The 25,015-nt window shown below is 42.2% G+C and overlaps 1 protein-coding gene across 1 annotated transcript in view; it reads left to right on the top strand.

Moving 5' to 3' along the window:
• IL31RA (interleukin 31 receptor A) overlaps positions 1-25,015 on the top strand; it is an 88,824-nt gene that overhangs the window by 2,455 nt on the left and 61,354 nt on the right. The window contains 3 exon segments of the mRNA XM_030567313.1: positions 17,843-17,927; positions 22,221-22,517; positions 24,250-24,370. Of these exon segments, the coding sequence (XP_030423173.1) occupies positions 17,873-17,927; positions 22,221-22,517; positions 24,250-24,370 (473 nt within the window). The 5' untranslated portion in view covers positions 17,843-17,872.

Raw genomic sequence — 25,015 nt, 5'->3', positions numbered from 1 at the left:
AGCAATCAATTGTCCTCCATATCAGCCAAAAGTAGGACACAAAGTAATGGGTTTAATCTGCAGCAAGGGAGACCTAGATTAGATATTAGGGAAAACTTTCTAACTGTAAGGATAGTTAAAGACAAATAGGCTACTAAGGAAGGTTGTGGAATCCCCATCATTGTGGGTTTTTAAGAACAGGTTAGATAAACAGTTGTCAGGGATGGTCTAAAATGATCAACATACATAAGGCAGCCATACTGAGTCAGACCAATGATGTGCCTAGCCTAATATCCTGTCTTCTGACAGTGGCCAGGGCCAGATGCTTCAGAGGGAATGAACAGAACAGGACAATTATTTGGTGATCCAGGTATACTTGGTCCTACCTCAACACAGTGGACTGGACTTGATAATCTCTTGAGGTCCCTTCCACTTCTACATTTCTGTGATTCAGTATAGTAGCCTTGGCACCTTCGCCTTCTGTAGGATCAGCATCATCAGTGTCAGGCAGAGTGGATTGAGTTAAATCATTGATTTAAATCAAACGGGAAATCTTAATTTAAATAATTTTAATCTTGTTTTGCATTTGTATTTTTTAGTTATCTTCCTAAAGATTGGTTGATTCTCATTGGTGGCTATATCCATTGAAACATGTTGATCTGCAACTAAATATAGCCTTTAAACTAAATTAGGTGGTACTTCTTGATGACCAGGGTACCTTATGTTATTCTGTATACATTTATTTAAGCAGTCATATAGTTTAAAATATATAATTATTCAGATTCTTAATTTTTACATTTCTTATGTTAGAAAATAGTGACTGACATAGCTCTTATGCACTCTGATTTAATATTTTATTTGTGATATTTTGTCAAAGTACATTTGGATGGAAATTGGAATTCAATTAAAAATGCACAGAAGCTTTTAAAAATAGTTTTAACTAATAAAAATAATCTTAAATGTCCTATATTAAAAAAAGGAAGTTATCAAAATACGCTTTGCATTTAAAATTAACAGATTTATTAAATGAAGGAAGTATTATCTGTAACTAGTGAATTGAACTGATTATTTCTGGTCACCATGTCCTTCAAAGATTTTAAAAATTGTAGATCTCATCCTGTTACACCTCTTTCTTATTCATAGATTGGAAGAGGTAAACCAACTCTCATACTTGTTCAACACCCAACTAGTTTCCTGATTTTCCCTGCATCCCAACTGTCTGAGCCAGCCTGGTGAAAATGAGTGAGTGAGGGTGGGGAGCATGAGCAATGGAGAGAGGGGGGATGGAGCGAGCATGGAGCAGGGCCTCGGAGGAAAGGCGGGGCAAGGTTGTTCAGTTTTATGCAAGTAGAAAGTTGTCAACCCTACTCCTCGCTACAGGCCAGTTGGGCAGAATTTTGACAGGGGCAGCACAAAGCACATCGCTGATACAAAGGCCACTTCCCTGCAAAATTTCAAGTCCCGGATCCAAAGTATGGGGACACTAGAGCTGTTCAAAGAAGATCCCTAAAGAATTTTCTAACATGCAAAACAATTACATATCCCTAACCTTGTTCTCAGAAATCGCTAAACTGTTTTAGCTGAAATTTTCCAGAATATTCAGTCTGAGGTAGATAACTAGCATATAAAATTTCAGCCCAAACAGTTAGTTTGGCAGAGGTATAACCAATTGAAAATAGAGTTTTATAATGATAAGTGTCAGGCTGCGTTAATAATAGTATTAGCAGCCCAGCCTGTAATAATAAAATAGATTTTAATTGGATATTAAACTTCATTCTTCAGTGCTTAAGGCAGTCTTTAACAAAGTTGTTTGCACCTTCTTCTGAAGCATCTGGTGCTGGCCATTCTTAGAGAGAGGCTACTTGACTAGGACTATGGGTTTGATCCAGTATGACAGTTCCCATGCTCAGGTACCAGCCATGGGGATGCATGTGTGGTGTTTTGGTTTTTTTGCAACACTTTATCAAAGACCTGTGCAGAATGAGTAATTTGATTCCCAGATGAAGAAGGGCATATGCTGCCAGGAGAGGTCATCCTCTGCATGAACTGGTTTGTCATCTTTGGTGTCAGCATCCACCTACCACATTTCGTGGGCTTGCTGAAAGTCTTGAACTAACTTTTGTCGACATTCATAATCTCCATACGCTTCTTTGGCCTGGTCTACACTACGCATTTGTATCGAATTTAGCAGTGTTAAATCTATTTAACCCTGCACCCGTCCACGCAACGAGGCCCTTTATATCGATATAATGGGCTCTTTAAACCAGTTTCTGTACTCCTCCCTGATGAGAGGAGTAACGCTGAAATCGGTATTGCCATGTCGGATTAGGGTTAGCATTGCCAGAAATCGATGGTATTGGCCTCCAGGCGGTATCCCACAGTGCACCATTGTGACCACTCTGGAAAGCAATCTGAACTTGGATGCACTGGCCAGGTAGACAGGAAAAGCCCTGCGAATTTTTGAATTTCATTTCCTGTTTGCCCAGCGTGGAGCTCTGATCAGCTCGGGTGGCCATGCAGTCCCAAATCCAAAAAGCTCCAGCGTGGACCATACGGGAGATACTGGATCTGATTGCTGTATGAGGAGACAAATCTGTTCTATCTGAGCTCCGTTATAGAAGACGAAATGACAAAGCATTTGAAAAAATCTCCAGGCTATGATAGACAGAGGCCACAGCAGGGACTCAGCACAGTGCTGCGTGACAAGCGTAACGGAATGCCAAAGAATCAAATGGACGCTCATGGAGGGAGAGAGGGGGGACTGAGGACTCGAGCTATCCTGCAGTCTCTGCAGTCTCCGAAAAACATTTGCATTCTTGTCTGAGCTCCCAGTGCTTGTAGGGTCAAAAACATTGTCCTGGGTGGTTCAGGATATATCTCGTCAATTTACCACCTCTCCCCCCCGTGAAAGAAAAGGGAAAAAAAATCATTTCTTGCCATTTTTCAATGTCACCGTACGTCTACTGCTGGTAGACTTGGTGCTGCGGCGCTGAACAGCAGCATCCCCTCCCCTTCCTTTCCTGATGGCAGACGGTACAAAATGGTGGAAAACCGTCATCATCCCGTGAGTGCTTCTGGCTGGCCTGGGGGAGGTCGGCCGGGGGCGCCTGGGTAAAAATGGGAATGACTCCCTGTGATTCCTGGCAGATGGTGCAAAATGCTGGGTAACCGTCCTCATCATAGCAGCTGGAGCCTGAGCTCCATCAGTCCCTCCTCCCCTTTTGTGTCTAAAGAAAAGATTCTGTACTCCCTGGACTATCATAGCAGCTGGAGGCTGCCTCCCCCTCATTTTACCTCACTAAAAACTCAGTGTTTCTTATTCCTGCATTCTTTATTACTTCATCACACAAATGGAGGGACACTGCCACGATAGCCCAGGAGGGGTGTGGGAGGAGGGAAGCAGTGGGTGGGGTTGTTGCAGGGGCACCCCCTAGAATGGCATGTAGCTCATCATTTCTGCGGGATCTCTGGGGCTTTGACCTGGAGCTGCTGTGCTCTCTGGCTCTCTAGTAGACTTGCCTCATATTCTCGGCAAGACTGACTCTATTTTTAGACGAAACATAAAGAAGGGAATGACCCGGGGAGTCATTCCCATTTTTGTCCATGCGCCCCCGGCCGACCTCAGCAAGGCCAGCCAGGAGCACCCATGACAGCAGCAGACGGTACAAAATGATTGATAACCTTCATCTCATCACCAAATTACAATGGCAGATGGTGCAATAGGGATGGTAACCATCTCTGCTACCTTGCAAAGGCAAATGAATGCTGCTGTGTAGCACTCTGTCAGCAGCATCCAGTTCACATACGGTGACAATGACAAAAGGCAAAAGAGGCTCCATGGTTGCCATGCTATGGCGTCTGCCAGGGCAATCCAGGGAAAAAGGACGCGAAATGATTGTCGGCTGTTGCTTTCATGGAGGAAGGATTGAGTGACGACATTTACCCAGAATCACCCGCAACACTGTTTTTGCACCATCATGCATTGGGATCTCAGCCCAGAATTCCAGTGGGCAGGGGAGACTGCGGGAACTATGGGATAGCTATGGGATAGCTACCCACAGTGCAACGCTCCAGAAATTGACGCTAGCCTCGGTACATGGACACACACCACCGAATTAACGTGCTTAGTGTGGCTGCATGTACACGACTTTATACAATCTGTTTTACAAAACCGGTTTATGTAAAATCAGAATAATCCCATAGTGTAGACATACCCTTTGATTCATGCTTCTGAAACTGTTTCCAAGGTATGGGAGGTCAAATTCTCCCACTCCTAGAACTTCAGTGAGGATTGTGTATATCCTGCACAGGGAGAGCTGAGCATCTGAAGTTCCTTGGGCTGGCTGTTAGTCATTACTTTCTGATTAGTTGGGGTGGCTTTTTCAGAGGTAGGGAATTCAATTAACACTTTATCCCTGGAGCAGTAGGTACAAAAACTGTCTCCTGCACATGGTGTTGCTCCTTCTGTTTTATTTTTAATCTCTCTTTATATACCTGCATATTTTTGAACTTCTCCTATAAATTTGGTAATTGATTCTGGCATGTCATTAACTCTTAATCTTATTGTAGCTCTTAAATGCCTTTTTGTCACTAAATATAGTTATTCAGTGACTTAAAACATCAGGGGGAAATCTGGTTACTCAACTTTATTTCTTTTAGTCAAAGGTTGTGAAATTCAAACGATTAACCCAGTTGATACAAAAATCTGTTGTCCGTAGTTAGCTGAAAAGTCTTAATTTACTGGAAAAGCAAATGCAGTAAATTGAGAACAAAATTTTCCCCACATTTTTGTATGTGCTGTTAGTGATTAAGAATTTGCAAGAGCAAAAACTAGAAAAGAGCTACACTTCTCTTCATTGTTGAATACTGGCTGCTTATCAAGCTTTTTCATATAAACAGTTACACACATACTTAACATCACACTGAGGAGTCATCCCCTCATGTATATAAATGTTTGCAAGATTAGTGCCACAATAATTGTAACGAGCATTTTGAAAATTGTTTACATTTAACTAGGTAAGCATTTCTAATGTTTATAAACCTATTTATTTAGTACTAATTGAAGGAATCAAAAGTTATTTTCATAATATTTGAACACATGGTACAGGAACCACCCCACTTACTATTGAAAGACAGCCTCTGATGTAGAACACAACTGTTTGATAACACCACTATCATTATAAAGTAGTTTGACATGAAGTAAAGAATGGTATTTAGCTGAAATTTCTGTAAGAATTTAGATAATTACTCAAGTGGGAATTTGACCAGGATACCAAAACCTCTATAAAAAGTACCTGTAAAATTGACATCCAAAGGGTCTATTAAAAACTAAAAGGATGCGGGTTTTTTTGCCTCTTTATGATGCAAAATGAAAACCTGAAAGGTTCTTAACTTTTTTTTCTTTTTGCCTGTTTTTTATCTTAGAAATATCAGCAACGTCATGTCTAAACTTCCTATTTTTGCTAAATGACCTTTGAGGGTTTTGAAGTATGTTTATTTTGAGCTCTAACTCTTTACTCTTTACAAAAGAGTATCCTGTATCCAAAATGTTAGTAATTGAAGTTAAATATGTATTAAAAAATCAAACCAAGAATTTTAAGCAATTGCTCAAATTTAGTTCTCTTGACTCTTGTGAGGTTCTCCTGTCATTGTAGTGTGTTCCAGGGCTGATTACCTTAATTTCTTATTTAGAAACAAACTAAAAATCAGAGAATGTTAACAAGCAAAAAAAAAAAGGTTACAAGCCCATTGTTTCTCTTCCTCATTTGCAGATTTCTCTTTAAAGCAGCAGTACTGTATGTGCTAATGTAAGACTTTGAGCTAGGACAACAAAAACATAGATTTTGTCAGCTTTTGCAAATATTTCCCCTCCATCTAACGTTAAGATTTGTTAACTATTTCTGTAAAAGCAATCAACAATGTTTTTTGGTTTGTATTTCAGTGCAGTGTCTGCCATCCCAAATACTGCAATATGTGGATTCCTTTGCATGCCTTATACATGTTTCAGAGTGGTTAGCCGTATTAGTCTGTATCAGCAAAAAACAATGAGGAGCCCTTGTGGCACCTTAGAGACTAACACATATATTTGGGCATAAGCTTTTGTGGGTTAGAACCCACTTCATCAGGTATATGGAGCAGAAAATACAAGAGCAGATATAAATATTGTCTGGCTATGTAGATTCTCTTCTCAGGCCTTATGCTATCAGAACTCCCAGCTATCTTTGAGACACCACTGACGTCCTGAGGAAACTACAGTCCTTTGGTGATTTTCCAGAAAACACCATCCTAGCCACTATGGATGTAGAAGCTCTCTACACAAACATTCCATACAAAGATGCACTACAAGCCATCAGGAATAGCATCCCCGATAGCATCCCAGCAAACCTGGTGGCTGAACTTTGTGACTTTGTTCTTACTCATAACTATTTCAGATTTGGAGACAATTTATACCTTCAAGTCAGGGAACTGCTGTTGGTACCCATAGTATGCCAGCATTTTTATGACTGACTTAGAACCATGCTTCCTCAGTTCTTATGCCCCTACTCTACTTTGTGCTACATTGATGACATCTTCATCATCTGGACCCATGGGAAGGAGGGCCTTGAGGAATTCCACCAAGATTTCAACAATTTCCACCCCACCATCAACCTCAGCCTGGACCAATCTACACAAGAGGTCCACTTCCTAGACACTACAGTGCTAATAAGTGATGGTTGCATAAACACCACCCTATACTAGAAACCTACTGACTGCTATACTTACCTACATGCCTCCAGCTTTCATCCAGACCACATCACATGATCCATTGTCTATAGCTAGGCTCTAAGATACAACCGCATTTGCTCTGATCCCTCAGACAGACAAACACCTACAGGATCTTTATCAAGCACTCTTAAAACTACAATACCCACCTACTGAAGTGAAGAAACAGATTGGCAGAGCCAGAAGGGTACCCAGACGTCACCTACTACAATACAGGCCAAACAAAGAAAGTAACAGAATGACACTAGCTGTCACCTACAGCCCCCAACTAAAATCTCTCCATCGCATCAAGGATCTACAACCTATCCTGAAGGACGATCCCTCACTCTCACACACCCTAGGGGACAGGCCAGGCCTCGCTTACAGACAGCCCCCCAACCTGAATCAAATACTAACCAGCAACTACATACCACACAACAAAAAAACCAACCCAGGAACCAAACCCTGCAACAAACCCCGGGGCCAACTCTGTCCACGTATCTATTCAAGGGACACCATCATAGGATCTAACCACATCAGCCGCACCATCATGGTGCTTGTTCACCTGCACATCTACCAATGTGATATATACCATCATGTGCCACAATGCCCCTCTGCCATGTACATTGGCCAAGCTGGACAGTCTCTACGCAAAAGAATAAATGGACACAAATCTGACATCAGGAATCATAACATTCAAAAACCAGTAGAACACTTCAGTCTCCCTGATCACTCAGTAACAGAGCTAAAAGTGGCAGTTCTTCAACAAAAAAAGTTCAAAGACAGACTCCAACATGAAACTGCAGAACTAGAATTAATTTGCAAACTGAACACCATCAGATTAGGCCTGAATAAAGACTGGGAGTGGTTGGGTCATTACAAAACCTAAACCTAATTTCCCCAATACTAATTTCCCCCTACTGTTACTCACATCTTCTTGTCAACTATCTGAAATGGGCCACTCTCATTACCACTTCAAAAGTATTTTTCCTCCCTTGGTATCCTGCTGTTAATTTATTTGTCTCATTAGACTGACCTCACACTTGGTAAGGCAACTCACATCTTTTCATGTATGTATACCTGCTCCTGTATTTTCCACTCCATGAATCTGATGAAGTGGGTTCTAGCCCATGGAAGTTTATGCCCAAATAAATTTGGTGGTCTCTAAGGTGCCACAAGGACTCCTTGTTGTTTATTATACCTTATGCAAACTCTCTCACCTATCTCTTATTCATGCCTCAGCAAAGGTATCTTGCCAGGAGGATTCTCAGCTCATTCAGATGGTGATTGAGTCCAAGTAGATTAAAGTCAGGCTTTCAAATAGGCAAACCAGTCAGGACAAAGATCGGAGATGCAAGCCTGCAGGCATGGGGCACTCACACAGGATCAAGAATTGTGTAAGGGATCTGATCAAACAGTAGAGCAAGCACAGCATAATTTGGCTAGAGCTCAGGGCAATCTTTGTTCTCAAGGCTTTACTCACGTGTTTTGATTCCCCTCATGCACTGATCGTGACTGATAACACCCAGCCATGTTACATAACAGACAAAGGAGAACAAGGTCTACAGTTCTGCAGAAAGAAGCTCACTTCCTATTGACTGTACAGAGAATAATATGCAGTCAATTCACTCCCTTCACTTCCGTGGGAAAATGGAATGTTAATGGCCTTCTGGCTCATCAGGCAAAAGTTGGATCATTCAGAATGTGAACTACACAGAGGTGTTCCATTTCCTGGCAAAGAAATTTGGTCTTCTAGCAACAGATGTTTGTTTGCCTACTTGAATGGACAAGATTTCAATGTTCTGCTCTTGCTGATGGGATCATAAAGCGAAGGCAACAGGTGCCTTTTTACAAAGATGATCAAAAGGGACTCTTATATGCTTTCACTCCCTTGTCCTCTCCTTGCCATAATGCTACTGAAGACTATTAGTGATGCAGCACTGGTAATTCTGGTAGCCTCATTCTGGCTAAGGAGATCTTAGTTTTTTGATCTCCTTGACATGGTACAAATATCATCTCCATTCTGGACAGAAAACAGATAGTAGATATTACAAAGTCCAATCACGCATCGGAATCCAGACACTCTGAATGTAGCTGCCTAGTGCTTAATCAGAGCCTCTTAAGTCAAAAAGGTTATTTAGAGAGGTAATATCCCCTATTTTACCTTCCAGAAATAAATCTACTATTTATTATATCTTCTGTGTATTCAAGGGCCAGGTTAAGGCTTACCCTTTGGTACTAGGACAAAGCTCTTACCCCTCACTACTACATAGGTGCCACAGATTCTCACATTTCTTCAATATGGACTCAGGCTAGGCCTGGCAGTTCAGACTCTCAAAAGTCAAGTTGGTGCTTTGTTTAGCATCCTTAGTGGAGCAGACAAGTAGAGTTTCATCTTACTCAGATATCCAGTGTTTTTTTTCTTGTGAAAGTATCCTCCTCCTGAAGTGCATAAAGTTCTTTTATGGGATCTTGCCTGGTTCCCAGTGCTAGTAGGGTCCTCTGTTTGAACCACTCCTGAAGATGCCACATTACTTTCTAAACATTAATATGGCATTTTTGATAGCAATCGTGTCTGCTTCTTCTTCGAATGCTTGCTCATATCCATTCTATATTAGGTGTGTGTGCTCGCCACATACACCAGTGCTGGAAGTTTTTCCTCAGCAGAATCAGTAAGGGACTGACTCTGGCGTCCCCCGGGTTGGCACCCGCATGGTGTGGTATAAGGGGTGCCACCGGCTCCCCCACCCTCAGTTCCTTCTTGCCACCAGTGGCGGTGCCTGAATATCTGCTGCTTTGGCTAGTGTTGTTTCATTCTCTGTTCTTGTGAACTTTGAAAACCTGTAATATAATTGTATATAGTTTGTCGTTTCTTAGTTATCCTTAGGAGTAGTTCTCAACTGTTCATTAGTCCTGAATGGGACTCAGCTGGGGGACAGGACATGCCTCGGTCCCCAGGCTTTAAGCCCTTCTATTGCTGCAAAAGGCCTGTGCCCGTCAGAGATCCACACACCCGCTGCATATTATACTTAGGTGAAGGGCACATAAGCAACAAGTGCCGTATCTGCAAATCCTTTAAACCTAGGACAAAGGAGGAGTGTGATATCCATCTGAAAGCACTCCTAATGGAGTCGGCACTCACTCTGGCCCTCAGACTCTGTTTGATGTCCTTTGCTCCTCGGCTCCTGGCAGAGTGGTTCTACCCCTTCATGAAGGGGTTTCCAAATCACTAATGCCCTGTGGCAGACCCCCTCTTCCCTGGCCTCTATATCCAAGAGGGCCAAATGCAAGTACTTTGTGCCAACCATGAGTATTTATACTCCCACCCTACACCCAATTCCCTTGTGGCTGAGGCAGTTAACCACAAAGAGAGACCAGGACAGCCCGTGGCCACCTACCAAAAATAAAGACTCGAGGAGTCTGGATCTCTCTGGACATAAGATTTATTCATCTTCCAGCCTTCAGCTGAGAGTGGCCAACCACCAGGCTCTCCTTGGCTGATATGACTTTAATATGTGGCAAGCAATGGCCAAGTTTGAAGGGTTGCTCCCTGAGGCTTCCAAGAAGGAGTTCTGGGTGATCCTTGATGAGGGCACCACTGCGGCCAGGGTGGCCCTCCATGCAGCGCCATGTCTTTGCTATCTCCATGCAATGAGCCTCCTGGTTGCTCCTCTCTGAGTTGTCTTCTGAGGCTCAGCAGTCTATGCAGGACTTGCCTTTTAACAGCTGAGCCCTATTGGTGAAGCAGATTGACAGCAAGTTGCATGGCCTTCAAGGACTCCTGCACTATCCTGAAAACTCTGGGTCTTTTAGTCCCAGCCCCAGTGCGAAAGCAGTTCAAACTGCAGCAGCTTTAGGGCCAGACTGCCTCTTCAGAGCCAGCCCCACAAGTGAGCCAAGGGCTACAAGTGCTGTCCAAGTCACCCGCCCCCATCCTCTTCCCAGTTGGGTTTGACCCGTACCAAGCAAGGGGACAAACGGTCATTGTAAGAGTATGCCTGAGGGCGACCTAACGGACTATTCCCTGGATCCATCTGTCCCTCTGTTCTCCAACTGCCTTTCCCTTTTCCTCCCTGCTTGGACCGTTATAACCTCAGACCGATGGGTCCTCAGCAGAGTGGAGCAGGTTATGCCTTCCAGTTCCTTTCTACACCCTCTTCCCACCGACCTTCCCCATCCTGCTTTAGGGACTCCTCTCAAGAAAGTCTCCTTGCACAGGAGGTAAAGAGTTTGCTACAGCTGGGTGCAGTGGAAGAAGTTCCTCTCAAGTACAAGAACAAGGGGTTCTATTCCCCGTACTTCCTAATCCCAAAGGCCAAGGGCAGTCTACAGCCCATCCTCAACTTGCGAGACCTCAACAAGTACCTAACGAAGCTAAAGTTCTGCCTGGTCTCCCTGGCCTCTATCATCCCTGTGACTGGTTGGATCATAGAAACACCCTTGGGAACGGCCTACTGATGTGCCAAAACTACGTCTGCTCCTGCTTTCCTGCCCTCTGCAGCTTAGGACTCCAGCACCTGTATTGTTGAGCCAGACACACCAATCTGCTCCAACATAAACCCAGGGTCTGAACCACGTGCCCCAAAGCTGCAGAGTTAACTGAAAGCAACTTACAGAAGTGTTCCTGTCTTTAACACTCAGGCCTGGTCTACACTACGCGTTTAAACCGAAGTTAGCAGCGTTAAACCGATTTAACCCTGCACCCGTCCACACAATGAAGCCCTTTATATTGATATAAAGGGCTCTTTAAACCGATTTCTGTACTCCTTCTCAACGAGGGGAGTAGCACTTAAATTGGTATTGCCATGATGGATTAGGGTTAGTGTGGCCGCAATTCGATGGTATTGGCCTCTGGGCAGTATCCCACAGTGCTCTGGAAAGCAATCTGAACTCGGATGCACTGGCCAGGTAGACAGGAAAAGCCCTGCGAACTTTTGAATTTCATTTCCTGTTTGCCCAGCATGGGCCTTTGATCAGCACGGGTGGCGATGCAGTCCCAAATCCAAAAAGAGCTCCAGCATGGACTGTACAGGAGATACTGGATCTGATCGCCGTATGAGGAGACAAATCTGTTCTATCTGAGCTCCGTTACAGAAGACAAAATGACAAAGCATTTGAAAAAATCTCCAGGCTATGATAGACAGAGGCCACAGCAGGGACTCAGCACAGTGCTGCGTGACAAGCGTAACGGAAAGCCAAAGAATCAAGTGGACGCTCATGGAGGGAGAGAGGGGGGACTGAGGACTCCAGCTATCCCACAGTCTCTGCAGTCTTCAAAAAGCATTTGCATTCTTGTCTGAGCTCCCAATGCCTGAAGGGTCAAAAACATTTTCCTGGGTGTTTCAGGGTGTATGTATTCAATGTACATCCTTCCCCCACTCCGAAAGAAAGGGAAAAAAATCGTTTCTTGCCTTTTTTCAATGTCACCCAATGCCTACTGCATGCTGCTGGTAGACGGAGTGCTGCAGTGCTGAACACCAGCATCCTCTTCCCGGTGGCAGACGGTGCAAAATGACTGGTATCCATCGTCATCATCAGCCCGTGAGTGCTCCTGGCTGGCCTCAGTGAGGTCGGCCGGGGGCGCCTGGGTAAAAATGGGAATGACTCCCAGTCATTCCTGGCAAATGGTGCAGAAGGCTTGGTAACTGTCCTCATCATAGCAGCTGGAGGCTGAGCTCCATCAGCCCCCCCCCCCTTTCATGTTTAAAGAAAATTCTGTATTCCCTGGACTATCGTAGCAGCTGGAGGCTGCGCTCCTCTCCTGCCCACCCTTTAATGTCCTGCCTGGACTATCATAGCAGCTGGAGGCTGCCTCCCCCTCATTTTATCTCACTAAAAACTCAGTGTTTCTTATTCCTGCATTCTTTATTACTTCATCGCACAAATGGGGGAACATTGCCACAGTAGCCCAGAAGGGTTGGGGGAGGAGGGAAGCAATGGGTGGAGTTGTTGCAGGAGCACCCCCTAGAGATGGCATGCAGCTCATCATTTCTGCGGGATTTCTGGGGCTCTGACCCAGAGCAGCTGTGCTCTCTGGTTCTCTAGTACACTTGCCCCATATTCTAGGCAGGACTGACTCTATTTTTAGACAAAACATAAAGAAGGGAATGACCCGGGGAGTCATTCCCATTTTTGTCCACGCGCCCCCGACCGACCTCAGCGAGGCCAGCCAGGAGCACCCATGACAGCAGCCGACGATACAAAAAGATTGATAACCGTCATCACCAATTTCCAAATGCAAACAGTGCAAAATGACTGATAACCATCATCTCATCGCCAATTTACAATGGCAGATGATGCAATAGGGATGATAACCATCTCTGATATCTTGGAAAGGCAAATGTATGCTGCTGTGTAGCACTGCAGTACCGCATCTGTCAGCAGCATCCAGTACACCTATGGTGATAGTGGCAAAAGGCAAAAGAGGCTCCATGGCTGCCGTGCTATGGCGTCTGCCAGGGCAATCCAGGGAAAAAGGGCGTGAAATGATTGTCTACCGTTGCTTTCATGGAGGAAGGAATGAGTGATGACATTTACCCAGAATCCCCCGTGACACTGTTTTTGTCCCATCATGCATTGAGATCTCAACCCAGAATTCCAATGGGCGGGGGAGACTGTGGGAACTATGGGATAGCTATGGGATAGCTACCCACAGTGCAACGCTCCAGAAATTGACGCTAGCCTCGGTACATGGACGCACACTGCCTAATTAATGTGCTTAGTGTGGCTGCTTGCACTCGACTTCTTACAATCTGTTTTAAAAAACCAGTTTATGGAAAATTGGGATAATCCCGTAGTGTAGACATACCCTCAGATGCCCCATTCCCAATGGGGTCTAAACCCCAAATAAATCTGTTTTACCTTGTATAAAGTTTATACAGGGTAAACTCATAAATTGTTTGCCCTCTATAACACTGATAGAGAGAGATGCACAGCTGTTTGCCTCCCCAGGTATTAATGCATATTCTGGGTTAATTAATAAGTAAAAAGTGATTATTAAATATAGGAAGTTGGTTTTAAGTGGTTCCAAGTAGTAACAGACAGAACAAAGTGAATTACCAAGTAAAATAAAATAAAACATGCAAATCTAAGCTTAATACAGTAATAAAACTGAATACAGATAAAATCTCACCCTCAGAGATTTTTCAATAAGATTATTTCACAGACTGGATGCCTTCCTAGTCTAGGCACAGTCCTTTCCCCTAGTACAGCCCTTGTTCCAGCTCAGGTGGTAGCTAGGGGATTTCTCATGATGGCTGCCCTCTCTGTTCTCTTCCACCCATTTATATATCTTTTGCATAAGGTGGGAATCGTTTGTCCCTCTGGGTTCCCAACCCTCCTTCTCAATGGAAAAGCACCAGGTTAAAGATGGATTCCAGTTCAGGTGACATGATCACATGTCACTGTAAGACTTCATTACTTGCTTGCCAGCACACATGTATAAAGGAAGACTTACCAGTAAAACAGAGCCATCTAAAGACAATTGTCCTGGTTAATGGGAGTCATCAAGATTCCAAACCACCATTAATGACCCACACTTTGCATAATTACAATAGGCCCTCAGAGTTATATTTCTAGTTTGATACAGGAGTGATCATAGAATATCAGGGTTGGGAGGGACCTCAGGAGGTCAGCTAGTCCAACCCCCTGATCAAAGCAGGACCAATCCCCAGACAGATTTTTACCCCAGTTCCCTAAATGGCCCCCTCAAGGATTGAACTCACAACCCTGGGTTTAGCAGGCCAATGCTCAAACCACTGAGCTATACCTCCCCCATTTATACAAATAGGATGACCACACTCCATAGATTATAAGCTTTGTAATTATACCTTACAACAGACCTTTTACATGAACCATATTTCAGTTACATTATATTCAAACTAATTTCATAAAATCATATAGCATGCAACGTCACAATCCCCTCCCTGGATCTGAGAGACTGGTATGCCACCTTTGACTTGAAGGATGCATACTTCGACATAGCCATCTTTCAAGGGCACAGATGTTTCCTCCGGTTTGCGGTGGGACGCCACCGCTACCAGTCTGCGGTCCTGCTGTTCAGCCTGGTGACAGCATGAAGAGTGTTTTCCAAGTGCATGTGGGTGGTGTCTGCTTACCTCAGGTGTTGGGGTATCTAGATCTACCCGTACCTTGATAAATGGCTCATCAAAGGCAGCTCCAGATCTCAAGTCCAAAGGGATGTCATAGTGCTTCAAGCCACGTGCTGCTCTCCGGGCCTACTGGTAAACAACAAAAAGTTGATATTAGTGCTGGTACAGAGGATAGAGTTAATCGGAGCAGTTCTCTACTCGAGCTGTGCCAGAATGTTCCTGCCACTGGAAAGGTTCCACATGTTAACGAACCTCATCATGGAAGTCTCTGTTCCTCTGACTACAGCCAGGGTCTGCCTGCACCTGCTGGGTCTCATGGCAGCGTGCACTTACATGGTCTGCCATGCCGGACTCTGGATGCGGCCCCTGCAACAATGGCTAGGGATGATCTATTCCCAGTCCCGAGACCCCCTGGAAAAGATAGTTAACATTCCCCAGGTGATACTTCCCTCACTGCGATGGTGGACTGACCACAGGACAGTCCTGAAGATAGTTCCGTTCGACAGCCTTCCTTTCTCGAGTTGGTGTCGGACACCTTGGACCTCAGCTGGGGTGCGCATCTCAGTGTCCTCCAGACTTGGGATGTGGTACCCAGAGGAGGCACAGTTGCACATAAATATCAAAGAGCTCCAAGCAGTCTGGCTGGTGTGCGGAGTCTTCCTGCCCCGCCTGTTGGGCAAGGTGGCATGAGTCCTGACAGACAACACAGAATTGATGTTCTACATCAACATGCAAGGGGGACCGTGCTCGTCAGCTCTCTGTCAGCAGGCATCCCATCTATGGGATTTCTGCATCAGCCAAAAAATCCACCTGGAAGCTTGGCACCTCCCCTATGTCAAGAATATGCTGGCAGACCAGCTCAGCAGGGACTTCTTTCACTATGAGTGGTCGCTCCATCCAGAGGTAGCCTGCATGAAGTTCCAAAGGTGGGGAACTTCCCAAGTGGAACTGTTCGCTACCAGATAGAACAGGAAATGCCACTGGTTTTATTCTCGGCAAGGTCTGAGCAAAGGCTCTGTCTCTGATGCCTTCCTCCTTACATGGTCAGGGAGCCTAATGTATGCATTCCCTCCGATTTCCGCTCATCAGCAGGGCCCTGACAAAGATCAAGAGAGACAAGGCATACGTTATTGTGATCACCCCAGCATGGTCTCGCCATTGGTTCTGCATGCTCAAGAACCTGTCAGCAGCCCCTGCCCAACCAACTAGACCTGCTATCACAGGACCACGATCGGCTCTTACACCCCAACCTCAAGTCCCTCCACCTCTTGGCCTGGATGATGTGTGGCTGAACCCGGAGGTGCAGACCTGTTCAGAAGGAGTCCAGCAGGTCTTCCTGGGGAGTAGGAAGCCCTCAACTAGACTGACTTACCTGGCCAAATGGATGAGGTTTTTCCACTGGGTGTCCGATGGTGGCATCTCTCCCTTGTGTTTTTCCATACAGGTTGTCCTTGACTACCTGCTCCATTTGAGGAATCGGGGCCCAGCACACACTTCCATTAGAGTGCATCTCACAGCCATCTCCACTTTTCATCCGCCGATCCAAGGACATACAGTGTTTTCCCATGACATGATAGTCAGTTTCTTGAGAGCTTGAGAGACTCTTCCCGCAGGTACAGGCTCCTGTCCTGAAGTGGGATTTTAACTTGGTCACTGGAGCCACCCTTTGAGCTGCTGGGTTCCTGCTCCTAGTCCCGCCTGTCATGGAAGGTTGCATTCCAGGTAGGGGTGACGTCAGCGAGAATGGTCTCTGAAATTAAAGCTTTGATGTCAGCACTTCTGTACGCAGTCTTCTATAAAGATAAGGTTTAGTTGAGGCCCTTACCTGGCCTTCCTGCCAAAGGTGGTCTCCATCATCCATATGAACCAAGACATCTTCCTCCCGGTATTCTGTCCCAAAACTGCATAAAACCAGTGAAGAGAGGCGTCTTAAGGCTTTTTACTTAGAATGTACCAAGTCTTTCGGTAAATCAGCTCAACTCTTCTTTGCTACAGAGATCTGTCACTAAATTCTGTAGATATGCATCTAAAATTGAATTGATCCACAGTGACCGGTATTCACATGGGCATAGTTGCAAGCCCTTGGATTGTGAACTCCCTATGTCTTCATATGCATTTGTATGACCCCTACCAGAACAGGGCCCTGATTCTGACTGGCTCCATCAGTGATGAAAACGCTAATGAATGAATAATAAAAAAATGAGAGGATTTAGTAGATAGGAAATAGTCAAGGCAAAAAATTGTCCATTACTGACATGGGAGAGAGTGGAAATAACATATGCCCCTTAAAATCCAGGATAACTTGGGTGCATGCATAAATAAATAACATGGAAATAACAACATTGTTATCAGGATGTTACACTTGAACTTTTACTGTCCATCAGTAACTCATCTGAGTTGTGTTTCAACAAAGCACTTATGAAGATGAATGGCTCCACTGACTTTGGTGGTATTTTGGGGGTTATGCTTAATGTTTAGCACATGGTAACGTGCTTTGCTGAATTAAGACCTTAATGGATGGAGCTAATCCCTTTATAGAAAGAAAAGAAAATCCTTCTAAGAGATTTTATTTTGAGTTATATCTTCCTAAAAAGTGCATATCCTAAGCTTATTACTGTACAGTAACTACACTGGAGTGTTGATCTATAACACCCAATAGAGTAACTGATTTCATAATGCTTATTAATACATATATTGGGACACATGTACCACATCCTTCCTGTTAAAGTATGATTCTCTGAACAGAGATGAGGTTTGTTGGTAAGATGATGTGAGGAAGTTTCTAAATTAGTAGGCATAACATTAGGGATTCCAATAAGGCAAAACATTATTAATTTGACTTCCTCCTTTGGGAAATACAGTCAACTGGAAAAAAGACTTAAAAATAAATGTTAGTTTACTTTTGTATTTATTTATGTTTGGATTATTGTATTGGTGTACAGCACTGAGAGAGGTGGAGGAGGTGTCCTATCAATTGAAATAGATAACTTTTTATGTCTATTTTATTACAGTGTTCCCTGCTCCCAGTTATTGTAAAGAAAATGTTCTACTGTTTGCTTTGGATATTTACTGTGCTTTGCAGAATCTATAAAGCAGGTAGGATGAAACACTTCTGTATTACTAACTTGTGTCTTATTTTAAGAAATCTTTCCAAAGAAAAGGAAAAACTGCTATCTTTTCAAGAGTAACTGAATAGAAAAAGTACATTTAAAACACTAGAATTTCGATTAAATATCTAATTGTATTCAGCTGTCTCCCAGTTAATTGGAAATGGTACTTGTGGAGTAGCATAGAGCAACAAATGAAGTAATCACAAATATTGTAGCTGATCTCAATTTACAGTTAGAAAGCAGACAATAAATATAATATCAATATTTGCTTAATCTCATTATAAACTCACAGACCAAACCACATTAATTAGATAATTCTTTCCCTGTTGCTTAGGGAAGAAGAGGGCATCTGTATTGAAAAGCCATGATAAAGCTTCTCATCATCCGCCAATCAGGATGCAGCTTTTTTGGAGAATTTTAGACTAAACAAATGTGAACTAACAGTATTTAATATTTACAGGGAAGATGCGTACAGCCACATATTCCCTATTCAGAGACAAATTTAATAAACCTTAATGTTCATATATTGCCCCCAATTTAAAGAGTTGGTATTTGTCGTCACTGCAAAATAGTATTTGAGATTCCAATTTTCCTTTATCCTTAGAACAGGAAATAACATTGCTAATTTGGCAAAATATGAAGTCTTTAGTGGCTAAATTGGCAGTTCACATGCAAATTGTTATGCATCACTTTGCAAAGATTTTAAAGTAATCACAAGACAGGCAACAAGATCATGTTTAAAAGGATTTTTTGTCTCTTTTTGGCTTTGAGTTGCATGCAAGAAATATACAAATGTCTTCAGAAGCCAGAACACTCTATGGAAGGGATACAGAATGTATAGATATACAGATGAACAGTAACCTATCACATATATCACTATGCAACCAGTATTTAAAATCTTTGATTTGGACACTTGTGTAACAAAAGAAGTAAATAGATGATTCAACCTACCTAAATGCATACATGTAGGTTAACATATGGCATTAGAGAAAAATAGCAGAAAGCATGGAAGAGATGCGTTTCTTTGTTGGGGTGCAGAAGTAAAAAGGATAAAAGATCACCTACATATGAAAGCAGTTTTGGAAGCTTTGCATTTTAGTCATATTAGTATTGTTCTGTACAATGGGGCACAAACACCACTGAAAAGCAAAGGAAATTTGCTTTCTGCAACTTCCCTAACAAACAGGGTGTTTGAGAGGAGAATTGGGTTAATAGTGTGAAGTATAGAGAAAAATGACACACATTTGGGACAAAATTTGACTATTTCACGGAATGAACTAGATAATGAGCACTTCTTAAAGTGCCAGACGACCACCTTATCTGCTTGTTATTTTCATATTCATAGAGCTGGTCATTCTAATGAAGGTGTGTGTGTGTGTGTGTGTGTGTGTGTGTGTGTGTGTGTGTGTGTGTGTGTGTGTGTGTGTTTATAATATCAGCTATGTTAAAAGGACATTATTGAGGTTGCAAAGTCAAGCACTAAAAAGTTAGGAATTGTCAGAATTAAGATTGCCTGTGCATCTTAAATTAGTTAGTTTGGCAAAGTATAAGCAATTGAAACAGGATATAATAATAGGAAGTATCAGGCAACCTTAATAATACACTGTGATACCAACCCCTCCTATAATGAGATATGAAATATATGGCAACCTCTAGGGGCAGGATGCATGGCTCAGCTAGCTGTAATACAATGATCACAAATGGTTTTGTTCTGTACCCCGCCTCCTGCTTCCTTTGTCTCTTCAGATGCAGTGAGTGCGATAGGTAAGGGGGGAGAGAGAAAGAGGGATGCCTTGGTGTGTTTGTCCCTCCTTTGTACAGTTTCAGGCCCCCCTCTTAAAAAACATTTCCACTTGGAGCCAAAGAGATGATGTGGATGGAAATTCTCTGCTGGTTTTTTCACCTGTTTGAACTTTCTTTATCTTCACTTCTTGCTTGATGACTCTGTTTACTGCTTAAATGCAAATTTAGAGCACCCATTCCTTTGTTTACGACAGACCTGTTTGCCAACTTCCATCTGTGCAGGGCTGTGACATTTGGAACATGTGTTAATAACACCATGCAGGGGAATTTTATAACTTCACATACAATGTTGCCACACATTTACTGGAACAATATTGATCAGCAAATTATGAGTTTTGAAATTATACCTTGAAAAACATGCTTTGCACAAAGATTATTACAATAAGGTGTATGGTGTGAATATAGGGGTGTATTCTGTTACAAACAGTTCTTCAGATTTGTTTCTTAAAAATGACTCCGGTGGGGAATCTCCCCCACATGATCTGCTGTGAATACCTGTGCAAAGATTTATGGTAATTTATCTTCTTCTCAGTGGCCTGGTCTTTCTTGAGTGCTCCTTTAGCATCTCAGTTGTTTAGTGGCTCCACTGATTGGCAGGCTTCCTGCTTCTGATGTACTTAAAATTTTTTTTGCTGTTAGTTTATGAGTCATTTGCTAATTGCTCTCCAAATTCTTTTTGGACTGCATAATTATACTTTTACACTTGATTTGCCAGTTTGTTCCTTTCTATTTTCTTCAGCAGGATTTGACTTCAAATTTTCATCTTTAATTGCCTCTTTCACTCTGTTTAGCCATGGTGGCATTTTTTGGTCGTCTTACCTATTATTTTTAATTTGGGGTATACATTTAATTTGAGATTCTATAATGGTGTTATTGAAAAGTTCCCATGCAATTTGCAGGCATTTCATTCTTGTGACTGTTCCTTTTAATTTCCATGTAACTAGCTTCCTCATTTTTGTGTAGTTCCACTTTCTGAAGCTAAATGCTACTGTGATGGGCTTCTTTGGTATTTTTCCTCCCATAGGGATGTTAAATTTAATTATATATATTACCAAGTGGTTCAGCTATATTCACCTCCTGGACAAGATCCTGTGTTCCACTTGGGACTAAACCAAGAATTGCCTCTCCCCTTGTGAGTTTCAAGACTAACTACTACAAGAAGCATTAATGGTGTCTAGAAACTTTATTTTTTCATGCTATCCAGAGATGATGTATCCAGTCAATATGGGGATAGTTGACATCCCACATGATTACTGAGTTTTCTATTTTTGTAGTTTTTCTAAATCTCCCTGAGCATTTCACAATTACTATTGCCATCTTGATGAGGTAGTCAGTAGTATATTCCTGCTGTTCTACTCTTACTATTCAAGTATGGAATTTCTAGCTGTAGAGATTCTGTGGTTCAGTTTGATTTATTTAAGATATTTACTATATTTGACATTATGCTTGCTTTCACCTATAGTGTCACTCTCTCACTAGCCCAATCTATTCTGTTATTCCTATATATTTTGTACCTTGATATTATGGTGTCCCATGGATTGTCATCATTAGATCAAGTTTCTGTGATGCCTGTTATATCAATATCCTCATTTAATACCAGGCACTCAAGTTCACCCATCTTAGTATGTAGACAATTATTGAGGATGCAGGTGGTGTCAGGGTCTGTGGGTCTTGAATGCTGGTCCACATGGCTCTTAGGCACTAGTAAGTTCCAGCCTGCCACCTAGTGCTCTGGCAATTTTTGCTTTGCACATAATTGAATCCCTAATTGTCAAATAGGACCAGAACAGAGGGATAGGAGATATATTTAAGAGGATTTTCTGGAATCAGACTGTGGACATACTATTTCAACAATGTATTATGGTTCTGTACTTATTGCTACTTTAGTTTGGGGTTTCAAGTTTTTTCTTTCACTTCTGTGTTAGTATGAGAAATGTATTTCACCTTTTAATGAATGAATTATCTTAATGCAGGACCTGGTTGCTGATTGTGGTGACAACTGTTCCTTGAGATCTGGGAATGACATTTGAGTGGAAAAATAGTTTAACTTACAAGGTGCTCCACCTGTTTGAATGAACTGAAGTAGGATACTGTGTAAATTTAACACCAGGAGTTCTCAAGCTTTACTGTAGTAAGGAATGCATTTTAATGGAGATTATCATGTGAATTGCTTGTTCTCCCATTCAGGATCATCTAATGATCCAGTGGCAACTACAGCCATTACATACATGGAAAAATAAAACTAATGAAGTATTTAGTTTGTAATTTCAGTTTAGATGTTCGGGAGCCTAAGCTCTGGGACTCTCACCCCTTGTGGGGGCCCAGAGAGCCCAAACATCTACACTACAGCTAAACAACCCCTTAGCCCAAGCCCTGCGAGCCTGAGTTGGCTGACCCGGGCCAGCTATGGGTGTTTATGGGTGTTTAATTACAGTGTAGACATACCCATAGTCTGACTTCTTTTTTTTTTTTCCAGATAGAAATTCTATGAGAAATGCTTGCATTTCTCCTGAGTCTCCTGAAATTGAAAGAGGTTCAACCTTAAAACTTCTTTGCATTCTGGGAAACTACGACATGCCTTACAGAAATGCAAGTCATATTATCTGGAAGTTGAATCAGAATTTGATTGCACAAGAAAACTACAACATTATCAATGAAACTGTTGCTGGTGTAACCATCCATAATTTCACCCATGAAAGTGCATGTGTGAAATGCTTCATTAAATATCCAGATAAAGAACAATTGCTGGTTCACACTGAAGTTAAATCTGGCTGTAAGTAGAAATACATGAATTTGAAATTAAATGGTTTTAAAAGATACTAATGTAAACAATACCTTTAATAGTTATAGTGGACAACTTTTAAATGTTTTAAAATTATTAGTCCATTTGTTAGTTTGTTGTATTTTTAGGACATCTACGTACAAGCATTTTTTCTATTTTTCTGAAACGACAGAAGAATACCTGCTTCCCCTGCTGATGCGTGTTCATAGTTCTTGACTTCTGTGGGCTTTTGTTCAAGCTCTTGGATGCTAAAATGTTGCATCTAGTCTACCTTACCCTAACAATCTCCAGGGAAGATACTGAGTAAGCTTCTCTTGTCCAGCAAATTATAATTGTCCTATAAGCTGTCTGAAAGTGATGACTGTTTGCACAAACATGCATTTCAGTCTAAAGCTCCTATGACTGGGGATGAATTAAGGCAGGATCTACAGATTTTTGCTTAGGGGTGAGAGGGGGCCAGTGCTTAATTTCTGGCAGGGCTTGCTGGGGCTGAGTCATGGCACCTCTGGGTTTGCCGCATCAGCTATGAAAGTGAAAAGGTTGCTTGAGACCTGGCATCTAGTTGCTTGAACTCTGGCACCTCTTTCAGTACAAATTAAGCACTGGAGGGGGCCAATACTTCAGTCAAGTTTGGATCCAAGGATTAGTGCAGCGAAGTCCACCACTAGAGAGGAGAGTAGAAGGCAGGAAGTCCAGTGTTCCACAAGCACTTTATTAAAGGAGAGGTTCGTTGCTTTTGTTATCTGGGGTGGGGGAGGGCAGCTTTAGTTTGAGGGGTACTTCAGTTGGGTTGCTCCATTGAGACTAGTTCCATCCTACCCAGCTCCCATTCCTCCGTACGGGGAGCCTGGTTTTGACACAGAAACTTCTTTGGAGTCTCATTATCCTAGATGCCTCCCGACTTTAAAGGTTACAGCAGGTTTCCTTTTTAGGGGAGGGGTATCCTAGCTCTTAGGAGATGAAGGAAATCAGTGATCTCTTTAGTGTGAGATGCTGACAAATAATATAGGTAACTCTCCCAACCCTCAGAAGCTCATGCAAGGTCCTTAGATCAGTGATGTTACTGGATGTGGAGTCAAAAATGCTGAGAAGGAACCAGTAGGAACTCTGCCTTTTCAGAAGCTGGCTGCCTCTCTCTCTGACTACTACACTTTTAAAGGAGTTTCCTTCCTTTATTCCAAACAGTTAATTTGGCCTTCAGCCCCAACTCAGTACACGTGTGGGAAGTCTAAGAAGGGAGTTAATTCCCTGCCTTTGCATCATATTATCACTAGTTCTATGGTTTGTTTTTGTAATATAGTAGAAAACTTGAGGGTGCATCTTATTTACAAGGCAAGTAAGATATATCTATATCTATCTGTATATCTATATCTAGAGAGATAATCACAAATATATATCTGAGAAAAATAAACTTTGAGACTGAAGGTCTATGTGTTTTTTGGCCCAAGATAAGATTGCTACTGAAAGTATTTTCAAGCTTGCTGTTTTTTGTTATACCAAAATGGTTAGTTATATATTTTTTGAGAATTAATTTGGTTTAAAACATTTGTTTGAGTTCTAAGGGCAGTAGTGAGTCCAAGTAGGGATATGCATATTGTAAATCTACTGAAATTTGCCATGAAGCTAAGTCTTTTGACTGGCTGAGATCATACTATTTCTGTACAGTATTCAAATTATATGTTTTTGTCTTAGAGTTTAATTCTCTTTTTTTATCTGATTATAGTTCCACCAAGCACACCAGGGAATATTTCCTGCATTTACCATTACAATGTTAAATTTACTTGCAGTTGGATTCCAGGAAACGAAACCTATCTTACAACAAAATATACTCTTATCAGAAAGCTGTAAGTATATGAGTTTGGCTATGGTGGATGAAGACTGTCACTGTTTGGTCACCCGTTTAACTTGAGGCCTGTAATGAGAAAAGTTATTCTACTCTGTTATCTTGTTAGTCTCATCTGTGAAATGAATTAATGCTTTTAATCCACTATTTAATGGGCAAATATCCATATAATAATTTGGCATTTATATCCTTATTTGCAATCTCACCAAAGAAATCAAGAACTGAATGTATATGGAGACCTAACACCTTTTCACACTAAATGTTGTGCTTCAAAGTCAGGGTGGAGGCATTTTGGTGGAGTAGTGTGAAGAAACTTTCCTTGTCATTGCATCTATTATGGGAATAAATAAATGATTTTTTTCTTCAAGGCTTTCAACTAAAAATCACTTAAAACATACTCCCTACCATCCTGTCTGGCTACACCAAATTAGATTACTTTATAGTAATATGTCTTACACATAAGAATGCTTTGGAATAAGTCATAGAATCATAGAAGATTAGGGTTGGAAGAGACCACAGGAGGTTATATAGTCCAATCCCCTGCTCAAAGCAGTACCAACAAATTTTTAATTTCATGCCTTGAACTTGTGTGGGCTTACTCATAAGAAGGGTACATTGTAGCACTTTGGAGCATAACTAGTGTAAA

The sequence above is a fragment of the Gopherus evgoodei genome, chromosome 6, assembly GCF_007399415.2.
Source record: "Gopherus evgoodei ecotype Sinaloan lineage chromosome 6, rGopEvg1_v1.p, whole genome shotgun sequence".
In the NCBI taxonomy this organism is placed as follows: domain Eukaryota; kingdom Metazoa; phylum Chordata; order Testudines; family Testudinidae; genus Gopherus; species Gopherus evgoodei.
Note: the sequence above shows the minus strand (reverse complement) of the source record. Positions and strands in the feature narration are given on the sequence as shown.